The 20393-nt window shown below is 34.3% G+C and overlaps 1 protein-coding gene across 5 annotated transcripts in view; it reads right to left on the reverse strand.

Annotated features, from left to right (window-relative positions):
• LOC106683060 (limbic system-associated membrane protein) overlaps positions 1 to 20393 on the reverse strand; it is a gene marked incomplete at its 5' end in the record, with an annotated part of 446735 nt that overhangs the window by 50110 nt on the left and 376232 nt on the right. For all 5 annotated transcript variants that reach the window (XM_067051729.1, XM_067051727.1, XM_067051728.1 and 2 more), the window contains 1 exon segment: positions 2386 to 2560. In XM_067051729.1, the coding sequence (XP_066907830.1) occupies positions 2386 to 2560 (175 nt within the window).

The raw sequence follows: 20393 nt of genomic DNA on the forward strand, positions 1-20393 counted from the left end.
TTAATTTTATTTATATTTTTTTTTATAGAATTCTTATTAGCAAGATTCCTGGATCGTGTATCAGCGATTGAGAAAATCTGCAAGCCACCCAACGTGGGGAGAATTTTAACTGTCTCTGCAAACGCTTTCTAATCTGGTTTTGTTTAAATAAAAAAACATTTAAATTTACACTGTTTTCAAATTTTAGTCAATTAATAAACATATGTATTATAATATGTTTAATCATATACATACACTTTGTTTTCAAGAGTTAATATTCGTTTTACAACTAAGTAAAAGTTTTAAAGAGTTTGGATGATGCAAATATTTTATATTTGACATACACGCAGATATAAACATATATAAAGAGATGATGCATAGAACGATTAACTAAAAAAAAAAAATTAAACGGTAAAAATTGAAGTTTTATGTTTTACTTCTAGTTAAATAATAAATTTTCAAAATATAGTTGTTAACGCCATATATATGTATATGTATATTAATTAAAATGTAAATCTTTTTTTTTTGTTTTCTTTTAATCAGCTGTTAATAAATTTAACACATGACAAGTATGTTTTTGTTTTAAAAATAAAAGAAGAGTGTGTGAAGAATTTTTCTAATAATGAGTAATAGAGACAGTTGCTAGGGGTGATCATTGTTACGTCACCTAGCTACGGACCGACCATCTTGTTTGTTAGAGCAGTTGCGACTAATTAGTGGCCCTGATAGCGTCCTCAGCAGCCCTGTCTGCGTTTATAGTGTTATAGATTGGAGATTTGTGGCCATAGATCAGTCGCCCCGTCGACATCGTCGCCCATGTACACTCGCCCAGTCGAGTAGCCAACTTACAGTCGCCCAGTCGCTGTACTTGTTACCTGACCTTTCTGGATGAGATCTTCGGAGCGGTTTGCTGTGTGGGCCCACCTACGTTAAGAACAGAACGTCGTCCCCGACCTTTTCGGTACGAACTGCAAGACCCCGACCCATCGGAGTTCATCAGTTGTAATTAGCCATTTTTTTTTGTAATTTGTTCTCATAGGGAGTATTTTTTTTGTTATTAAAAGGTTTCTTTGTTTTCAATTTAATTTATGTATAATTTATGTCTTTTAAGTTAATTTACGAATAAATGTTTTGTCCGAGCCAGTGTTTATTTTTTTTAGTTAAGCTTTCCAACAAGGAGACTATGTCGATTTGAGGTGGCTTAACAATAGTATTTATGTAAAAAATATTTTAAAATCCTTATACTACTGACAATTTGTCCAATCATAAAATATTTAATGGCAAAAATTAGAATGCAGAAAAACTGGAGCCAAAGAATTTTGGAACATAAATTGATTTTTCTCAGAAAAATGAACTGGTCAATTCATTTGGTGAAAGGAAAATAATAATTCTTGTTCAAAAATAAAATAGTGTTTGGATGAAACTAACTTTATCCCTTTAAAAAAATATATATTAACATAAAAAGTACAAAATGAATCCTATGACATAAATTGTTTTTTAAATAATTCTTCGTTTTCATCATAATCCTCACTCTGATAGGTTTCTGTTTTTTCCACCTTCGCTGCCATTTTCAAGCCCTTGTAACAGCAACGTTAGAGGTTTCGTTATTCGACAGTCCATCGAATCCTTTTTCCCCCCCCCGGTTTGATAGGTAGTTTTCCGTAAGCAAGATTATTTAGAAGAGAAAGGGGACCTCCTTGTTCCATATTTATTGTTTAAATCTCCGAGCTTACCCTTTTATTTTATTTTTCTTCTTTTTAACTTGGCTGTAGCTGTACTGTTTAGGGCAGTGAATTTTTTATAAAATATAATAATTAAACTAACTGAAAAAATTCATATCAAGATTTCAATTGCATTCATTTAATAGGCTTTTAATTTCTAGAAATGGTCTGTATTGTATTCCTAATCAGCTTAGGTGATTGGTTATTTGATTTCTAATATTGTTTCTACAATTCTTACTTTTCACTTTTAATAATTATGCAATGGACGGACATTGAACAGCTTTATACTTTTTGCAACTTCAATAAGTTCCTTTAAAGTGCCCTTTTTAAAGTCTCCTCTTTTTGATTGTTAATTTACATTCACTGTCGTAATATAGAAGGCACAGCAAGGTTTATTCGGAAAATCACATACTGGGAATTATAAGTTTCTTTCTCAGGCGTGAATGGACTCGAACCATTCTTCTCCAGCATATTATTTACTATGACTATAATAATTTTACCCAGAATCAATATGACTACCCAATATTACAAATACTTATCATTCCTCACAAGATAGAACCTCAATATATGTTTTCATAAAACTGAACTAAAGGCATACTTCATTTACTAGACTTATTCTTATTATTTGAATTTTAGGATAATTCATTACATTAAAAAAAAATTAAATACTGCAATTTTAATTTACCAGATAGCTCAAGGAACTGTTTCGTCTTTCCGATCTGATTGTCAGCAAGGCAAGAGTAGTTCCCGAAGTCAGACGATTGAACTTTTCTTATGATGAGTGTATGCCTGCTTCCTCTTACCTCCATGATTCTTCGTTCAGTCGTGTCCAGTCTAAGAGTATCTCGGTACCAAATCACCTTAAAAAAAAAAAAAATCAATTAATTTCTTCATAAAATACGTACTGAATTTGCTAAGACTTCGAAAAGCGGGGAAATAGAAAAAAATCGTTAAAAAACAAATTTGTTATACAGAACAGTAAAATGTGAGGAATCTTTAGTTAATCTTAAATGATGCTAAGAAAAACTCAGCACACATTTTATGTGAAATTTGACAGCAATAAAAAAGTTAATAGAGCTTCTTTCAGTTAGTTATGAAGACGATATACATATACCTACTTAAGCTATTCCTTAACATAGATTTCCAGCTTCCCTGAGAAATTATTCTAGCGCTCCTCTAGGTGCTAGATAATCCAATTCGTAATGGGTAAATCGTCTGCTTAATCTAAATGCTATCTTTTCCGAAATTAGATTGTACCTCCACTTTTTGATTTTATGTTTCTCATACCTGCTTCTAAAGTAAGGTAGAACATCACTGTGGACAGTGGACCTCTTAGTCTAAGGTTATATGGAAGAAGACATTAGCAAAAACAATGGTTCTCCAAGGATTGTAGAGCCAAGAAAAGAACCAATAAGCTTTAACCTTTCCATATAATTAGTCCGCAAAATTAGCATATATGTATACAAACAAGTTAATGACCAAGTGTATATAAATATTAATTAATAACCAAATTTTAGAACGAATTGATAAAATAAAATGCATTTTAAGGCTAAAGAAGGGGGGGGGGATAAATAGAAGAAACTTGCCAGACGAATCAATTAATTATGTACTCACTTGTGAAAACCCTTTGTATCGATGCCTATTATCATCACCTAACGCGGACTCAAGCTTACTAGTGTAGTAATATTGAAATGAGATGGGTTCATCAAATAGGAAATAAATTAGATGAAACTGGCTTTGAATCAGATATATAAAAGCCAGTACTAGTGCAACCCATGGAGGTTCCCGGGTTCAGTATTTGGTAAGGAAGTACTATTCTTGGACCAACGGTAGTATAAGGAGGTGATTTAGTCAAAATCATGCTCATTTGTCAGGTTTTTCCCTAATAAAGGGTACCCACTTTATTAGATGCTAGGAATGCCCTGCTGTGGCACCGACTCCACGGTCGATTTACCACTGATATCACAGAATAAAAAATTAATCACCACAGCCGGACTCGAAATTGGACGAGCAAGATAGGATCATAGTCCCTTACTCTCTAACCTACTCCGCTCCACAATTGTAAAACTATTATAGCCTAATATTGAAATTACTAATTTTAAGTATTAGTTAAAATAACAGTTACTTTTGTGTGATTATCAGTTGCTATTTCTAATTTTAATAAGATAGAGGGATGAGTCTTACTGATTACCATTAACGAGGTGTATTTTTTTTTTTTTTTTTTTTTTTTAATACGCCAAAGGAGGCATTTCTGCCATTCTGTTTCGTAAAGCCCAGTATAGTTTAGCTCTGCCGATGTAACTCCCGTCTGTAGTCAAGTCCGCCGTTGCCGCACAGGCAAATATGTGATCGCCAGTCATCTCACCAACTCCATACAGGACGCAGTCCGAAGGTTCAGTCACTCCTATTCTCTTCAGGTGGTGCCACAAATAGTCATGTCCAGTAGCCAACCTGAAGCATGCCACTCAAGTCAAAGGAGGGCGCCTCTTAGGATCTAGCAATGCCGCCCAGTTCTTGCCCCCACATTCTCCTCTACTCCCTTCCTCTGCCCTTTCAATGATGGCGCATCGGGCCATTTCTTTCGCTATGTCCATAGTGATAGGGAGAAGCGGCTGTGGTTGGCTAGCCCCTAACCGTGCAAGTCGATCCCCTCCTCATGCAGCAATGGGCTGGAATCCACTGCATTACCAATACTTTAAGTAATTCTCTTTTACATTCTATGAATTTCCGGCATGCGAGAATTCTAGGGTTAGTTGAGGGACGTTCAGACGCTATTGCCAGCAGTGCTGCCCTAGAATCCGACAGCAGAACTATCTTCTTTGCGCAGGCGTGAGTAATCTTTTCTAAAGCTAAAGTAATTGCAGCTACCTCTCCATCAAAATTGGTAGCGTTTGCTGCAGCAGGGCTGACAGTTGGAACAGGCTACTATAGACACCTGCACCCACATTTTTATTTGCCTCTAGTATAAATACTACTACTTGTAATATGAAAAACTTTATTTATAATATTTTAATAATACTGTTTGATTTTTGTTATATATAAGTGGTTGCTTCTGTATTAAGTTAAGGTGGTGCTCGGGGTTGCGGTCAAATATTAAAATATAAAACGAAAAATCAAAGTACTAATTAAGATAATAAAAAAATTACAAGTGTTAACTATTTATTAAATGTGGACCTAAATTGATGTCAATCCAGATTGACATGACAGTCGTTAAAAAGACGATTTTTTTTCCCACTAAGTAAACACTTTTCAACGACATACGCATACCTAAAACCAAAATTTCTTTTGTTTTAAATTTGTAAATTGAACTATATCTAATCCTTTGTAATCGAAGGATCGATACTAAACCACCTTTCACGAAACAAATATTTGTAGCAATATATTGGTGAAGTTACTTTTTATCCTCTTAAGAGACAAAAATTAAATAAATAGTAATAATGTGAAGGCAGAAACAAAATAAAGAAAGGATTGACAAGAACCCTCTTGTGAGAGGAACTGAGAGCTGCAGGAATTCCGGGCATTCCTGCAGAGATGAGATCGACATATCTGGAAGACTATGTTCGAATTCTTTTCCAGAGCGGTATTTCTAAATTTAATTTCATCGAAACTTCATCTTAATACAGATCCGAGAGACAAGAATCAGACCCAAGAATATTTATCGTAGAAGGGCCGAGAACACAATATTGTGGGAATGCAGCGCTCCTTGAGGGAAATTAATAGATAAATTCTTGATTCAGACGTTATTAATTTGTTATAATATAAAATAAAATGTAAAATATGTAACCATAAAAAAAGGAAAAGTTTTTTATTTATTTCCTATCAAAATATTTATAAAATAAGTATCAGAAAGTGTATCTTTGTTTCAATTTTCTGTGTTCTGATAGCTTTGATCGTCCATTCAGTGCTTCATTCGTTATTTATTTCGATAACTCTACACTCCCATTAGTCACCCACACATAATAAAGTAATATGTTTAGAGAAGTACTAACGGAGAGAGTACGTTGGTACGAAAAGTGATGCCAAAAAGACGGGCTTTATAATGGGGAATAGGAGAAGAACAAGAACTAATTAATTTCTACCTTCTGTTTCAGTTTATTAGCGGACATTCTTATTTACCTCAATATAAACCTGAGAACTTTTTTGGCTTCATTTTTCCTTTGAATGAGAATAACCCTGCAACTACCCTGCTCATATGCAAGTATGTAACGAATTTTGGAAAGAACGGCTCAACCTATTTTCAATTTCAATACCTTAGATCATTCAATGAGATCTCGTAAATGTCTTAAGGCCAAAATTACATCCCATAAGACGCATCGAGTTATTTCTATGGCCGGTATTTTAACTTTTAGATAAAATTTTTATATTTAGGTTTTTATTTTATTCTCACTATTATAATTATTATTATTATTATTTTTTATATCATAAAACCGGTCCTTTATGCAAATGTGACCAAAATAATTAATTACAAATTACAAACCAGTTTTACAGAAGTGAAGATGGCCAAACAATGCCGATGAGATGAATATTACACGAATAAAGAAAAAAATTAAAATTTTTTATTATAGTAGTATTTTTAGTATACAATAGTTTGTAAATAAAATTAAAAATAAGACAGAAAAAAATTATTGTCAGTCGAAGGTTCCTAGGAATCCTAAGGTTCTCAAATATAATTTTGTTCAGGTGGACGAGGAATTAGAATTTAAAGGAAAACGCTGAAATATTCCATTCACAATGAAACCGTGGAACAATATGTAACAAACTTTGCTTATAGAAGAGATTAATCATTCCACGTGATAGGTGAAGTACGATGCGAATACAAAAATGTAATTTAAGGTGGACGTTAAAATTTATGACCAACTTTTCCCAGTCCAGCTATAGGAGGAGAGATAAGGATTAATTAAACAAGTGAAATTCTTTGAATGTGTTCAAATTATCCACATAAAATCCATTAATAATATTTTTAAACATTTTTTGAAACCAGAATTTAAAAAGTATTAAGAGGGTGCTTTGCGCGCATCAAACAACTTTAGTAGGCGAAAATTTTAAGCAGATTTTTTTTTTTTTACTTTTCTGTTGGTAAGTAAATTTGATTTCTTAATGTGGAAAAAACAAATCTCAACCTTTGCATGCTTGAAATACACAATTTAACAAAAGATTACAAAGTTGTGAATTTATTGAAGTTATGGAATAGGGTCGAGGGAGATTGGACATACTCCGGTGTTTACAATTTCCAAATTTCTGTCTTTATACTCATTTAAGACGGATCGTGTAAAAACCATACTGTTCATGCGTCTGCCAGATATAATATTCTTAAACCTTTTATGTCATGCGTTTATCATCACTCTAAAGTGCATTATATGACTTAACATATATATGTTATATTTAATTATATTATAAATATATTTGACTTTCCAGCGTTTACATTACGAATCTATGCTATTATATATTTCTGAAAATGTCTTTTCAATCTGAGAAAAGTATTTCTTCTTGTATCATTAGTTTATAATCAAATTCTTTCATGCTTTATATTTATCAATTTAATTATTTATTTCTTAACAGTGACTTAATAATTTCAAATAAACAAAATTAATGGTATTTTAGAACAAGCCATTCTTAAAATTTAATATTTAAACCCTATCAGATTGTTTCAATGGAGATTAAACGACTTATATGAAGTCTATTTAATCTTAGTTTGAAGTACCGAGTTTAATAATAATTAAGAGGGTAGTTTGAAAAGTTCTCTTAATCACCGTTAGAAGTCAGTGCTAGAGCAACGAGGTTCCCGCGCAATGATCACATATCCTTTGTGAGTGAAGACGTGGCGTGAGTTGTAGTGAGTTGACGACTATTTGTTGTTGTTTTATGCGTAGTGGTGTGTGACAATGGAAAAAACTGATATTCAAGCAGTGATTAAGTACTAAGGAAAGGAATGAATTCAAAGGAAATCCATGCCGACTTTCAGAACAATATGGGGGACTCGGTTCCTTCATATTCAACTGTTGCCAAGTGGACCAGCGAGTTTTAATTTGGTCGAGAGAGCATAGATATTGATCCGCGTAGTGGACGGCCAAAACGTGCTTCAACCCCAGAATTTATCGCAAAAGTGTATAAAAAGGTCATGGAGGATCGTCGACCGAAAGTGCGCGAGTTCCCCAGATTTGAGGACATTTTAGACAGGCTGGGCGGGGCGACGGTATTCAGCACACTGGATTTGAAGGCTTGGTATCATCAAATTAAAATGCACCCTAATGATCAAGATAAGACAGCATTCACTTTTGAAAGGGGTTTCTATGAGCTTACAACGATTCCATTTGGCCTCAAAAATGCACCCATAAATTTTCAGTGGCTGATGGACGCAGGAATTGACGAATACGTGGATGGATGACCTCCTTGTGTTTAGTAAGGACGAGGTTGAACACGTCCAACACTTGAATAGTGTGTTCTAGAGAATAAGACATTGTGGGCTCAAATTAACGGGGGGAAAGTTGGCGCTGGTGCAGGAACAGATAAAAGTTTTGGGTCACACGATTTCTAGAGAGGTAGTAAAACCAGACGCGGATAAAGTTTCAGCTATTCAGAAAATGGCGATACCTAGTGACATAAATGGAATTCGGAGGTTGTTGGGGACTCTAACTATTGGGAGTATTAGAGAACCTAAAAAACGCAGGACAGTTCATATTGAACAACTTAAAGCCCCAATAACCGAAACATCTGCGCAAGAGTAATCCGGAATGTCCTCATCTGGTATTTAATTTTTGTTCAATTTATCTTTGATTATGGCAATGTACTGAATAAATTACGTAGCATTTTTTTTTAATTCTATAAATTCATGATTTTATTTTTGTTTTGCTTTACTTTTTGTTTGTAATAAGAGTTTATGAGGAATGACAATCTTTTGTTTTGTTTATTGTATATACTTTATTGTAAATAGTTGTTGATGTATTTTATATTAATTTATTGTATAGTTGAAGTTTATGAGGATTGTTCGTAAACTGGGGGGGGGGGAGTTACAGCCTTAGTCAGCTGTTACTCCGATGTCAGCTGAATGAGGAGATCAGCTGATTGAATGTATATAAAGAGATGTAACTAACCCAATAAAGCTGTTGTTGAAAATGTTACAACAGTTCACAAGTGTTAGATCTTATTCCTTCTTCCCTTTTTTTGACATTTTTGCTTTCGCTGATACTTAACTTATATATATATATATGTTTTGGTGGGTCTTGAGGACCATTCAATAGATTATTTGTAATTATACATCTTTTGGCTGTATTATAACAAAGTAATTATTGACTGATCTTCAAGACGCACCAAAAAAAATGTGTACATATACTCGTGAATGTACTGAACCCAATAAAGCCAGTCTCTTACAGAAGTTCAAGCTGGTCATATCTCAAGCCCTTTTCTCTTCTTTTTTTTAAGATTTTGCTCTCACTGATATTGAAGTTATAAGAAATAAATGGTGCTGACCAGATAACTTTTAAGTCATTAGACAAGAACGAACGAACACAAAGACACTTGAGAGACATTATTATTTGTACTCCAGAGATCTTAAAATGTGAATTCTTCTCAAAACTCTAATTAAAAATCACAGAACTTATATGAACTAATTACATCAGACGTGATATTCAAGTAAAAGTAAAAATAGGATAGGTTCCTTGGAGAATTCCACGCAATTGCCTAATGGAATAATTCCTCAACACCTTAAACGATTTTAAAGAAAAAATACTGATTTTTAAATTTAAAAAATAATAATTGTTAGAAAAAATCACCATGACAAAGGAATCCTGTTAACAGGAAGATAATAAATCTGAAAGGAATATTTAAGGCAATTATATTAAGTAATTCTTGAATCTAGGAATTTAATCGGAGGAACAGCCTTTTTTAAGGAATAACTTCAAGTGTAATGAGGCACACAAAGGCTCAGTCTTCTAGAGAAAAAAAAACCGAGGTCAGAAGTAAGTTTCATTATGATGTCACTTTTTTTTTTTTATTAATCTTCAAAGCGTTTCTATTCTGAATAAACTTTCTCATATTTTTTTTTTAAAGATAAGTATTTTAAATTAGCTTCTTCTCAGAAAGGAGTGCTGTTGTTCTTAGTTTCATTCCAACTTCACTTTAAACAAAAATGTAATAAATAAATAAAATCCTTTATATTGTAAATAATCGTAACTTTTATTGTTTACAACATTACGATTGATAGGCTTCTAGTTTTTTAGAACTATCCTGTGATGGTTTAGTTATCTTTATTATGAATTATTGTTGTGGCAATTATAAATATCATCGAAAAGGATTGAGACAGGAGGAAAATAAAAAGAACAGCTCTATCGGGAAATAAGATGTGTAGAATATTTCGTAATACGAAATAGATTAATAACATGAAACATACCAATTACAAATCTCAACCAAAAATTACCGGAAAGGTGTGAATCCCGGGCGATATACCTCATGGTAACTCTTAGTAGGCCAATTAAAAACCTTAATACGAAGTTTCATCAAAATCGGCCAAAATGCACTTTCTTAAATGCTTCAGCCTCCAACCATTACTACAAAGATGTTCGGAAGCCGACAGTTGTTTTCTTTGTCAATGTGAAATATTTGTGTCAATTATTGTACAATCACACACCAAACCCCATGAAACCAAACAGTAACACTGTTCGTGAATGTACATCGTAAAAATTATACACAAATTTCCTTCAGTAAGCGTGTGTTAATTTAACTATTCAAAAATAAAACTAATGAGTACAGTTTGAATGAATTTAAAACCACATATATGAATAATGGATACAACAAAATATATGAGGAATTGTAGAAGTGGCATTGATCTGAGATGAATATAACAGAATAAATTTTAACATGAAGAAAAATTTAAGTACCCCTGATAAATATTATTATTGTTTGAACTGTGGTACTGTTTTACTTGGGGGATTCCTCCAATAACGTGTTGGAAGAGTCAAAATATAGACTAGTTTTCCACCTTTATTAAAATATTTTATTTTTCCCAAATATGCTATAAAATATTTTTTCATTAATAAATAATTTATAAAAAATATTTATTGACTATCAGGTTGGAATTTTAATAGGAAAAACACTATACATAGTGACTGTAAAATGATTTATTTTTAATTATAATACTAATAGTAATTATCTTTATTTGTTCTGGGAATAATCTTTATTTAGAACAATACAACAGTTATTGAAAATTAGGTATTAGTGCCTTAGAGTTGAGTACAAAACAGAAAAAATTAAATAATAAAGATCTAAGTGTCTCTACTAATAACAAGTAAGAAAAAAGTGAAGTAATAATAATTGAAAAAAAAACAACAGTAAAGTCTATATAAGTACAACCTCTAAATAAATATCATAGACATCCAATAATGTTTTGCTTTGAATGTAAAAATAAATATAAAAAAAACAAATAAAATAAAACCATCAATCATAAAATAAAATAAAAAATAAACTAATGATAATTAACAAGTAATAGCAATTAAGGTTTATATACATAATTATAAATTTTCAATAAAAATTTGGAACCGATGTGAAAGAAAAAAAAACTTTTTTAGAAACTTTATTTTACTTGAATAATGACGAGATAACATGAGGGCTTTAACAGGTATATATCAAGCATGAAATATTTGAATCATATATATAAATACATATTTGGACTCCAAATTATTGGAGATCTCCTCTTCCTCTACCCCCTCAATAGCGATACCTCTGCTACTTTATGTGTGAGCATAGTAAGATAGAATAGTCCTGGACTATCTTTTCGTCTAGGCTGAATGTGATTTTATGTTTTTGTCTTGATGATATCTGAACAGACAGAACGTTTGCCGGTTAGTTCTTAAGCGATATTTCTAATAACGAAGACTGTTGCTATGAAAAATCACTAATAATGTAAAATATTAAAAAAATACTTTTTAAATTTAACTTACAATTTTCTGGTATTAAGTGTAATTTTTTCCATTAAATAAATTGTAACTAAAATAAAAACATTATTCCTTGACGAGCATTTGATGGTTGATAATAAAAAAGTATAAAATCGGAATATAAACATTAATTTAAAATGTATGTTTCTTGAAGGCGGAATAATCCCAATGTGAAAGAGAGCATTAATTCTTCGTTGTAGGCTGGAAGGAGGATGTACCTAGAGAGCAGGGAGCACTTACGCCTCACCTCGCTACACATAATCCCAGACCCTCTTCACATCTTTTTCTTCTTTCCACTCAGGGACGTTCATCTCCAACTCCAGGGTAAGCAGAAAATAACAGGGGCTCTCTGGTAGTCTGTCAATGGGAGAATCTATTCTACATATAAGAGTTATTTTAATAAATCCGGGAGGAAATGATAAAAATACAATAAGTTACAACTAAATATTTAATTCCCGAAAACTTTTTTTTTATTTATTTTTTAATGTGAATTACAACTGTACAAATTATAAATACAATAAGTAAATGTGTTGTATGTTTCATTTACACTTGAAAATCTTGGGAAGGAACCACCCATTTGTTGTACATCAAGCATTAATTTAAATTAGAAGGTCACGTGGCCATCTTATTTGAGACGCCTCGGGGAATTATCAGGAATTGCTAAGGATGAGAGATTAAAAATTTATGGGTTAGGATGGGTAAGGAGTTTGGAATTAAAAGACGCATATCTGTTTTGGGCCAAATCTGCAATGAATGGGATGTTAAGGACTTTGTGGATGAGTTTATTTGTGACGTAATAAGGAGCATCAAGGATTTTGGATTGTACCGGAAAACTTAAAAATTTTCCTCCATCTACACAAATATGAGCGCATGAAATGATAATGTTCATGATAATTTTCAAATGAAGTGATAATGATAATGAAAAGTTTTGATGATCATTCTAGCATTACCTGAGACTTTTAGATCTCCAAAGCACTGCACGGAAAACTAGTAAAACTATACACAAGACACAAAAAGAAACAGGCAAGAAAACAACGCTACTGTTTGTTCCATACCCATAGGCACAAATAGAAATGGGCGTAAAAAAAGTTTTTTTTTTAATCTACGTCTATAAATAAATAGACGAAGGAGATGGAAAGTTGTAACAAAGTGTGGGAAAGAATACTATTAAATCTACTCTATCCAATTAAAAACTACTTGTTTGGCCATTTCCAAAAAGAACTTCGAAGAGATTTTTCATAATATATAGATTAAGAATTGGACACTCAAATCTGAGGAATTTCTTTCTCTGCTTTTAGAGTTGCACTAACCAACTCTCAAAACTTGAAGCAAAGCACCTCTAATTGTTGAAGACACTGTTTGAATACCTAAAGTACCAGAAAGAAATAATCTATCATAATAATGAAATTACCACTCCATTTAAAGCGCAATAAAAGTTGAATAGCTGAAGAACACGAAATCAATCCTTTGAATTAAAGAAGAACAGTCATGTTTAAGGCCCTGGCAACTGAAAAAAATGAATACTTAGGTTTTCCAAATACCGACATTAATTTGTGGACGATGCCTTAATTACTTTTTTTAGTTTAAAAAATCTCGTAAGTTTATAAGTTTGATAAAAATTAGATTATTGTTTTTTAGAACTTATAGGGTTTAACTTTAAGTTTAGGTTTAGGAGGTGATGGTAGCAGCATGACAGCGCGGTAAATAACCCAAAGATTGTGAGTTCGAGCACCGGCCCTGACCGGGATTTTTTCAAGCATACATTTTTCAAGTACATAATACTTACTAACAGCCTCCCTCCGCGAGGCCTTGGATCTCCATGGTCTGTCGTGCCAGATTAAGAAGATGTAAACATCTTAAGATTTAACATCATTTTTAGAGTTTTAAAAGATATTTTTCTACTGCGTACAGTAACTTAATACAATAAAAAACCATCTATATTTTTATTTATTAGTCTATATGTTCAAAAGTGTTTAACAAAAATTTGGGGATTTTATCATCTCAGAGTGAATACATAGTGTACTTGAAATTCTATAAAATTAAATTTAATTAGATTTAGTTTTTCGGGAGAACAAAAATAGGCTAATAAGAGCATTCGTTGTTTATAGACGTAATAGAGAAAAATATAAGGTACCCTTCAGATTGAATTTTTTTTTTTTAAATATAAATAATTTTAAATTTTGTTGATCTTATCAGAATAGTATTAATACTATTAATTGAATAGAATTAATTTTGCCAAATTTCATCTAAATCTGAGGGGGCATCATGATCGAGTAATTTTACATGGAGGAGACAGTTAAAAACCTTTTTTAGAGAGAGCTTTTTTAATGCTAATAGGACAGAAGATAAATATAATTTTGTTTTTGTCATGTATGTCAAAACGAATAAGCTGTGAGAGTGATATGATATTTTTAAAGAACAATTTTTCTGGTAATTATTATATGATTGCCAATCCTACCGTTGAGAATTTTATTTTAAACTGATTTCAGAGAATCCGAACAAATATAGCGCTTAAGAGGAAAATGAAAGGGCATTGAGTTGACTTGACAATCTCGTTCCATCTGCCTCCATCCCCAATACTTTGACATTTTGGCTCGATAAGGAAGACTATTTAATTTTGTTCGGCGAGCTATCGATCGTGAATTACGAATTAATTTCATCAGGCTATACATCTCATAAACATAGCATAAGAATCATTAACTCAAGTAACTTAAATTAAGTAAATAATCAGTCCCATGATTAAAAAATAAATTTTATTTTAACTTAAAACTTCCATTCCCATGTAATGGCGGCCGTCTATTAGATACCAAAAAATAACAGTAACAGTAATATATTAAATTATTATAAATTTATCGATTTCATTTTTGTTACAACTTATGAAGAGGTAACTATTATTTTTATGAGAAATGAGTTTACGACGGTTTTATCTGATTTTTGGATGGTAGTTATGATAATAAAGGTAAAGCAGAAGAGAATAAATTTAAAATGAGTTTAAATGTTTCAAAATCGTCGTTCAATTAATTATATGCGTAGTATGTAATTTTTCCAAGACTATGCAAGCTCGTAAACCTCTATAATAATCACTGAATACTTACAGAAAGTGAAGATTCCAGTTTTTTACTTGCTCACAGTCAAATATATTATATATTAATCCTATACATCTTTGCAGAATAATTTATGTAAACGTGTTAGGTATTGTTATTCTTCTTCTAGGTACCTAAATGAGTTTGAAATTAAAACAAATTTGAGTTTTTAAAATTAAAATTTTTCAGTTTTATCCATTCTCTTTATTTATAGAGTATTAATAATTGAAAAGATTTATTTCAGGCAAATTTTGTTAAAATAAGCTTAATAAAAAAAATATTTATTAGAATTCAAAAGAAAAATCAGTGTGTTCGGTATTTATTTTTTTTGCTAGATGTTTTAGATTTCGTACAGCACACGTGGATTGTTTTATAATAAATTTAACGATTGATTTAACCTGGTTTTCATTAAAAACTACCGCACTAAATGTAGAATGTTATTTACCACAAGTTGCCCAAAGTGGTTCCCTCTTCATAAGTACTCTAAATCTTTAATATATCAAAATCTTCAAGTATTTAATGGTTTCGTAGATATCTAATCATATTCTTGTGGTATTATGAGTGCGATTATAGTTGTATAGTTGGTGCTTGAAATGTGATGAAATCATTTAAATACTCTTATCTCCACGATAAAAATCCAGGAACTATGTTATACACAGTGATGCCGAAGAATATTTACTAGCCAATTAAATAATTTCAAATACTGCTCTTACAGTAAAATGTATAGGGTACCATGAAAAGTTTTTCAAACCGTTCATTATAGTTTTTATTATCCATTAGAGACAATATTTTTTTTTTTTCCTTTTGGTCACCTTAGGTGAAAATACTGTTAGCCATAAATTCAACAACTCATTTATAATAAGGGAGGGAGGTGGGGGAAGATTAGGGATAATGTGCTCGTTAGGGCCTCCTGGGGACCTGGGGCCGTAATTAACGCCCCTTTCGAGATACGGCCCTTCTACCTGCGACTGGGCTCCTTCTGGCTCTAGGGAATCTTGAGCTTTCCCTGTCTGAAGCTAATGTTAACAAACTAAGATTTTAAAATAAGAATTTTGATGTTAATTGGTCGAAGATCCTAATTATAATAAAATTAGGTAAGAAGTGGAAAAGGTAGTACTAAATATAAACATCGAACCTAAATTGAAATAGTTAATAGGAAAACGCTTCCCGTAGTGATATGAATTAAATTGTTTTGTTTTTTTTTTCTTTTTTTTCCGAACCCTCTAAAGCAGAAATAAAAATTGAAGTAGTAAGTGTATTACTGTGAAAAAGAAAAGTAATTCGTGTTGTATCTTACCTTTTACTACCTTTGGTATTTTAAGGTTACCTGTTATGTTTAATGTTATATATGAGCTATCCATTCTAAAAAGGAGCTATTTTAAGTCCGGAGGTGAGGGGCCTCCTTGTGTTATATCGCATATAAGATAAAAATAAAAACATTAATTAATAAAGACGATAGATAATGGTGAAATAATAAGAAAACAGTCAGAAGTCGAAAAGAAGTGTGCGGGTGGGGGTGGGGGTGCATCATAAGATGGAGTTATGAGGTGATGTTAATAGGGTTTTTGGAACCTTTCCTGCCCTGCCACCTCGCAGGAAGGGGGGATGGAGTGATAGACTGGAATACTGGATTAAATGAAGCAGGGAGACTGTCAAAGAATTTAATGTGTCTCCGTGTGATGTGTTGTTGTACAGTTTCTAACTGTAGTTTTTTATGAATATGTGTCATGTTACGTCTTTCCAGAGATGTCCCTCGACATATCTTCTGTAGTGTGCTGTATTGTAGTGATTTCAGGGTTGTTGGGTAAAGATAGTGTAGTAGTGGTGCGCCGTGTAGGAGTGATGGTCGTAGTATTACTTTGTAGATGAGTAATTTGAGTCTGAGTGACAGCCCTGGTGAGTAGGCTGCTTAGAGTAGGCCTACTCTAAATTGATTAGAGTAGGCTTTTAATTATTTATTCTTCGTGGTTTTCCGCTGTTCGATCTAAATACCACTCAAATCTTTGATTATTTAAAGTAAATTGAGATGTATTAATCTATTTAAAAATAATTTAAATTTCAATTTATTTTATTTATTGTTTTCTAATATACTTATTATTATTTTTTTTTATTTACCTATTTTTTTTTCAAATGATTATTTTTTTTCTGATACCAGTATTGAAAATGGAATATTAATTCTTATTAGAAACTTATAATAATTTAAACATTCATACAACTGTGTCGCTGCTTTGCTGTGAATTGCTTTTATGACAAATTAAAATATATATAATTAAATAAAACATGCATCTGAATTCGAGATTAATATTGCATGTGAGATGTACCTCTGACGAGAAAGTCTTTCCAGGATACTTTCCCTGTCGACTATCCCTATTAAGTTACTTTTTTTTAAATTTTATTTTCAAATCCTCTTTATTGATATATAATTACAATTACAAATATATGATAATACAGAGTATATATACATATTACATACTGACTTTGTTTGCCGTATGGCAGTATAAATTGAGTTACAGGGGCCGCTGAAGGCGGTTTAACATTGGTAACATACTAGTCGGGGGCTAGCATAGAATGGAGAGGGACCATTCCGGGTGGTGGTGGTGGTGGTGTGATGACCTCAAGCTGCAGAGCCCGAAGTCCTTCCCTCGGCGAGGACGTCTACTAAGGGGACAGTGCTTTGCCACCTCCCAGGTCTTGGTGGAGGGGCGATATCTCTAAAAAGCGGGTTGGCACAGGCCTTAAGCCCATCAAAAAATTTGATGTGCCTTCGGCCTATATACTCCGGCACTGAGGGTAGCTGGAGTTCCTGGTGGATGGTGGTGTTTCTGGCCCTCTGTAGTATAGTTCCACGGACGATTCGCCGGAGGACGGAATTCTGATAACTCTGCAGCTTTTCAAGCGTTGTTTTGTAGAGGTGACGCAGGAGTGGTGCACCATAGAGCAGAATCGGTTGGATTATAGCCTTGTAGATTTGCAGCTTCAGCCTTAGTGAGAGTTGTGGGGATTTCAGGAGATGGTAGACCCTGTAGCTCTTCTGGCGGGCCAGCTTAAGTCTCTCCCCAACGTGACTGGAGAAGGTGAGGTGCCTATCCAATGTGACGCCCAGGAAGAGAATGGAGGTGGAGACCCGCTGGTCGACTTCATCTACTTTGAATGTGGTAGGCAGTGGTTTCTTTCCTGTTTGGAACGACATCACTATGGCGTCCGTCTTTCCAAGGTTTACCCTAATCCCAATACTTTTAAGGGCATCAGCGATGGTGGCTGCAGCGTCTTGAGCATGGGTTAGAGCTGTTTTTGCATTAATGCTGGAGGCGTAGATGCCGATGTCGTCGGCATAGGCTGCTTCCACTGCCTTTGGGTGCTCGATGCCTACCACAGGTGCCGTAAAGACGACAAACAGCACTGGACCCAGCACCGATCCCTGTGGCACTCCCCAGGTGGTGGGGACTGGAGAGGAAAGACTTTCGCCAACCCGTACGACGAGGGACCTTCCACTGAGGTAGCTTCGGATGAGTCGGCATAGGGCGGCTGGAAACTTGAATTCTTCCAGTTGGTGGAGTAGGAGCGGGTGGGAAACACTCTCAAAGGCTTGGCTGCAATCTAGTGAGATGAAGGCCGTTGGGCAGTTTTTCTTCATCTGCCCTATGGTGTGCGCTTGGAGCTTCGCCAGGTGGTGCTCACAGGCGACTCCCCGTTGGAATCCGGTCTGCTGTGGTGGGATGACGTTCTCCTCTCTGCAGTGTTCCATCAGGTGGTGGTTGATGAGCCGTTCAAACACCTTACTCATGTGCGAGAGGAGGCTGATCGGACGATAGTGTTCGGTTGAGTCTCCCTTCTTCCCCGGTTTGAGTAGAGGTACTACGATAGCTTGCTTCCATACTGTGGGAAAGTACGATATCCGCATGCATGAGTTGAAGATGTTGAGTAGGAAGGCTTTACCCTTCCTAGGAAGCATCTTCATGAGTACATACGGGATTCCGTCCAGTCCTGACGCCTTGTTTCCTTTGACACTTCGTAGTACGTACTCTAGTTGGTCGAAGGAGGAGAATAGAGGCTTCTAGTTGGGGCTCGTTGGTCCAGGTTGTGGATGGGGTGCACTGGTAGACCGTTCAGCATCCCTCGCTGCATAGCTTGTGGCCAGGAGTTCAGCCTGTTCCCCCGACGTCAGGAGATCGTCGCCTGATGTGAGGTGCACACTTCGCTTCTTGTTGACGAAGGACCTCACGAGTCTCCAGTACTGACGATGATCATAGTGTGTCCTCCGTAGTTGGTCATGCCAGAACGAGGTCTTCCAGTCCCGCATGAGACTACCTATCTGCCGGGTCATCGCATTGATGGCCGGCTTCAGGCTGTAGTCATGTGCGCGCTGGTAGATGTTGCGGAGGTTGTTTCGCTGACCCATGAGGGCGAGGATGTGCTTTGGCGGTCTCCTGAACGCGTTGGGCTGTGGCGTGAACTTTGGGATGGTGAATTCGGCTGCATTCTGTATAGTAGTGGTGATAACCTCCACCGCTGCATCCACCTCCTCCGATGTCCGTAGTGGCGTGACCACTGAGAGAGTTTGTTCGACACAGGACCTGTATCCTTTCCAGTCGGCCTTGTGGAATAGGTAATTAAGTTACTTATTGGATTAAAATAAAAACAAAATAATGCAAGTAAGTTTTTTCAACGAGATTGGAATTTGGTGCCAACCGGTATCCGTCGATTACCTGAAATTCCTCGTTCAATAGCATTCATCAGTCATACGTATTGGTGTTCTGGTCGAGTATTGATGCATAGTCGTATAGCCAGCCAACTCGGAGTGTCGTCAGTACGACTTCTACAGTCTACTACCTCGAGTTGATAAATGAGAGAGCTGAGTATTTGAACTCTGTAAGCTTGTTTTCAGCAGCGATGTTTCAATGTACCTGTCATTCGATCAATAATTGTGACTTTGAGTTAATACAGATCAGTGTGAGGCCTATTTATGGATAGCCAGTTAGATGAAGGAATTAATAATCTACCTTTTATCGCTCTATCAACAACTCCTATTGTAAAATTCTTCTTGTAAGAAGTGTCGAGTTCCTATTTCCGTAGCAAAATGTATGTTTGTTAAATTTTCTTTAGGTATTTGGCTCTACTTTATTCTGTAATGTACAATTATCACTAAATTGAATATGAGAATTATCAAAAGACAATGACATATTTATATTTATGCCGATGGCTGTTATTGTCCTGGAATTCGCAACAAACAACTAACTTCACACTTATATTGTACATTTAACTTCAAACCTGATATGAAATTAAGGATGCCTACCATCTTAAAGCAACTAAAACAAAAATGGTGGCCGGGAGAATACAATGCACTCCAAGAAACAAAGGCAAAAAAACGTAAAATTTCTTTACATATTTTTTGGGTTTGGATTGAAATTATAAATTTAAATTTACGACCAAGCTTCTGATCGAGTCTGGCATCCAGTTCTGCTATATAAACTTCGTAAATTCCTATCTCCTATATATTTCCATATAATCCGCTCCTACCTCTCCGATAGAACCTTTAAAGTAAATCATAACCTAGCCTACTAATCTCCCTTTTCACAGTCCGCCGGTGTTCCTCAAGGTAGTATCTTAGGTCCCATTCTTTATACGGTTTATACAGCTGACATCCCAACCCACCCTAACACAGTCCTAACAACATACGCTAATGA

The sequence above is a fragment of the Halyomorpha halys genome, unplaced genomic scaffold (assembly GCF_000696795.3).
Source record: "Halyomorpha halys isolate HHAL.00 unplaced genomic scaffold, Hhal_1.1 Scaffold460.1, whole genome shotgun sequence".
Taxonomy (NCBI): Eukaryota; Metazoa; Arthropoda; class Insecta; order Hemiptera; family Pentatomidae; genus Halyomorpha; species Halyomorpha halys.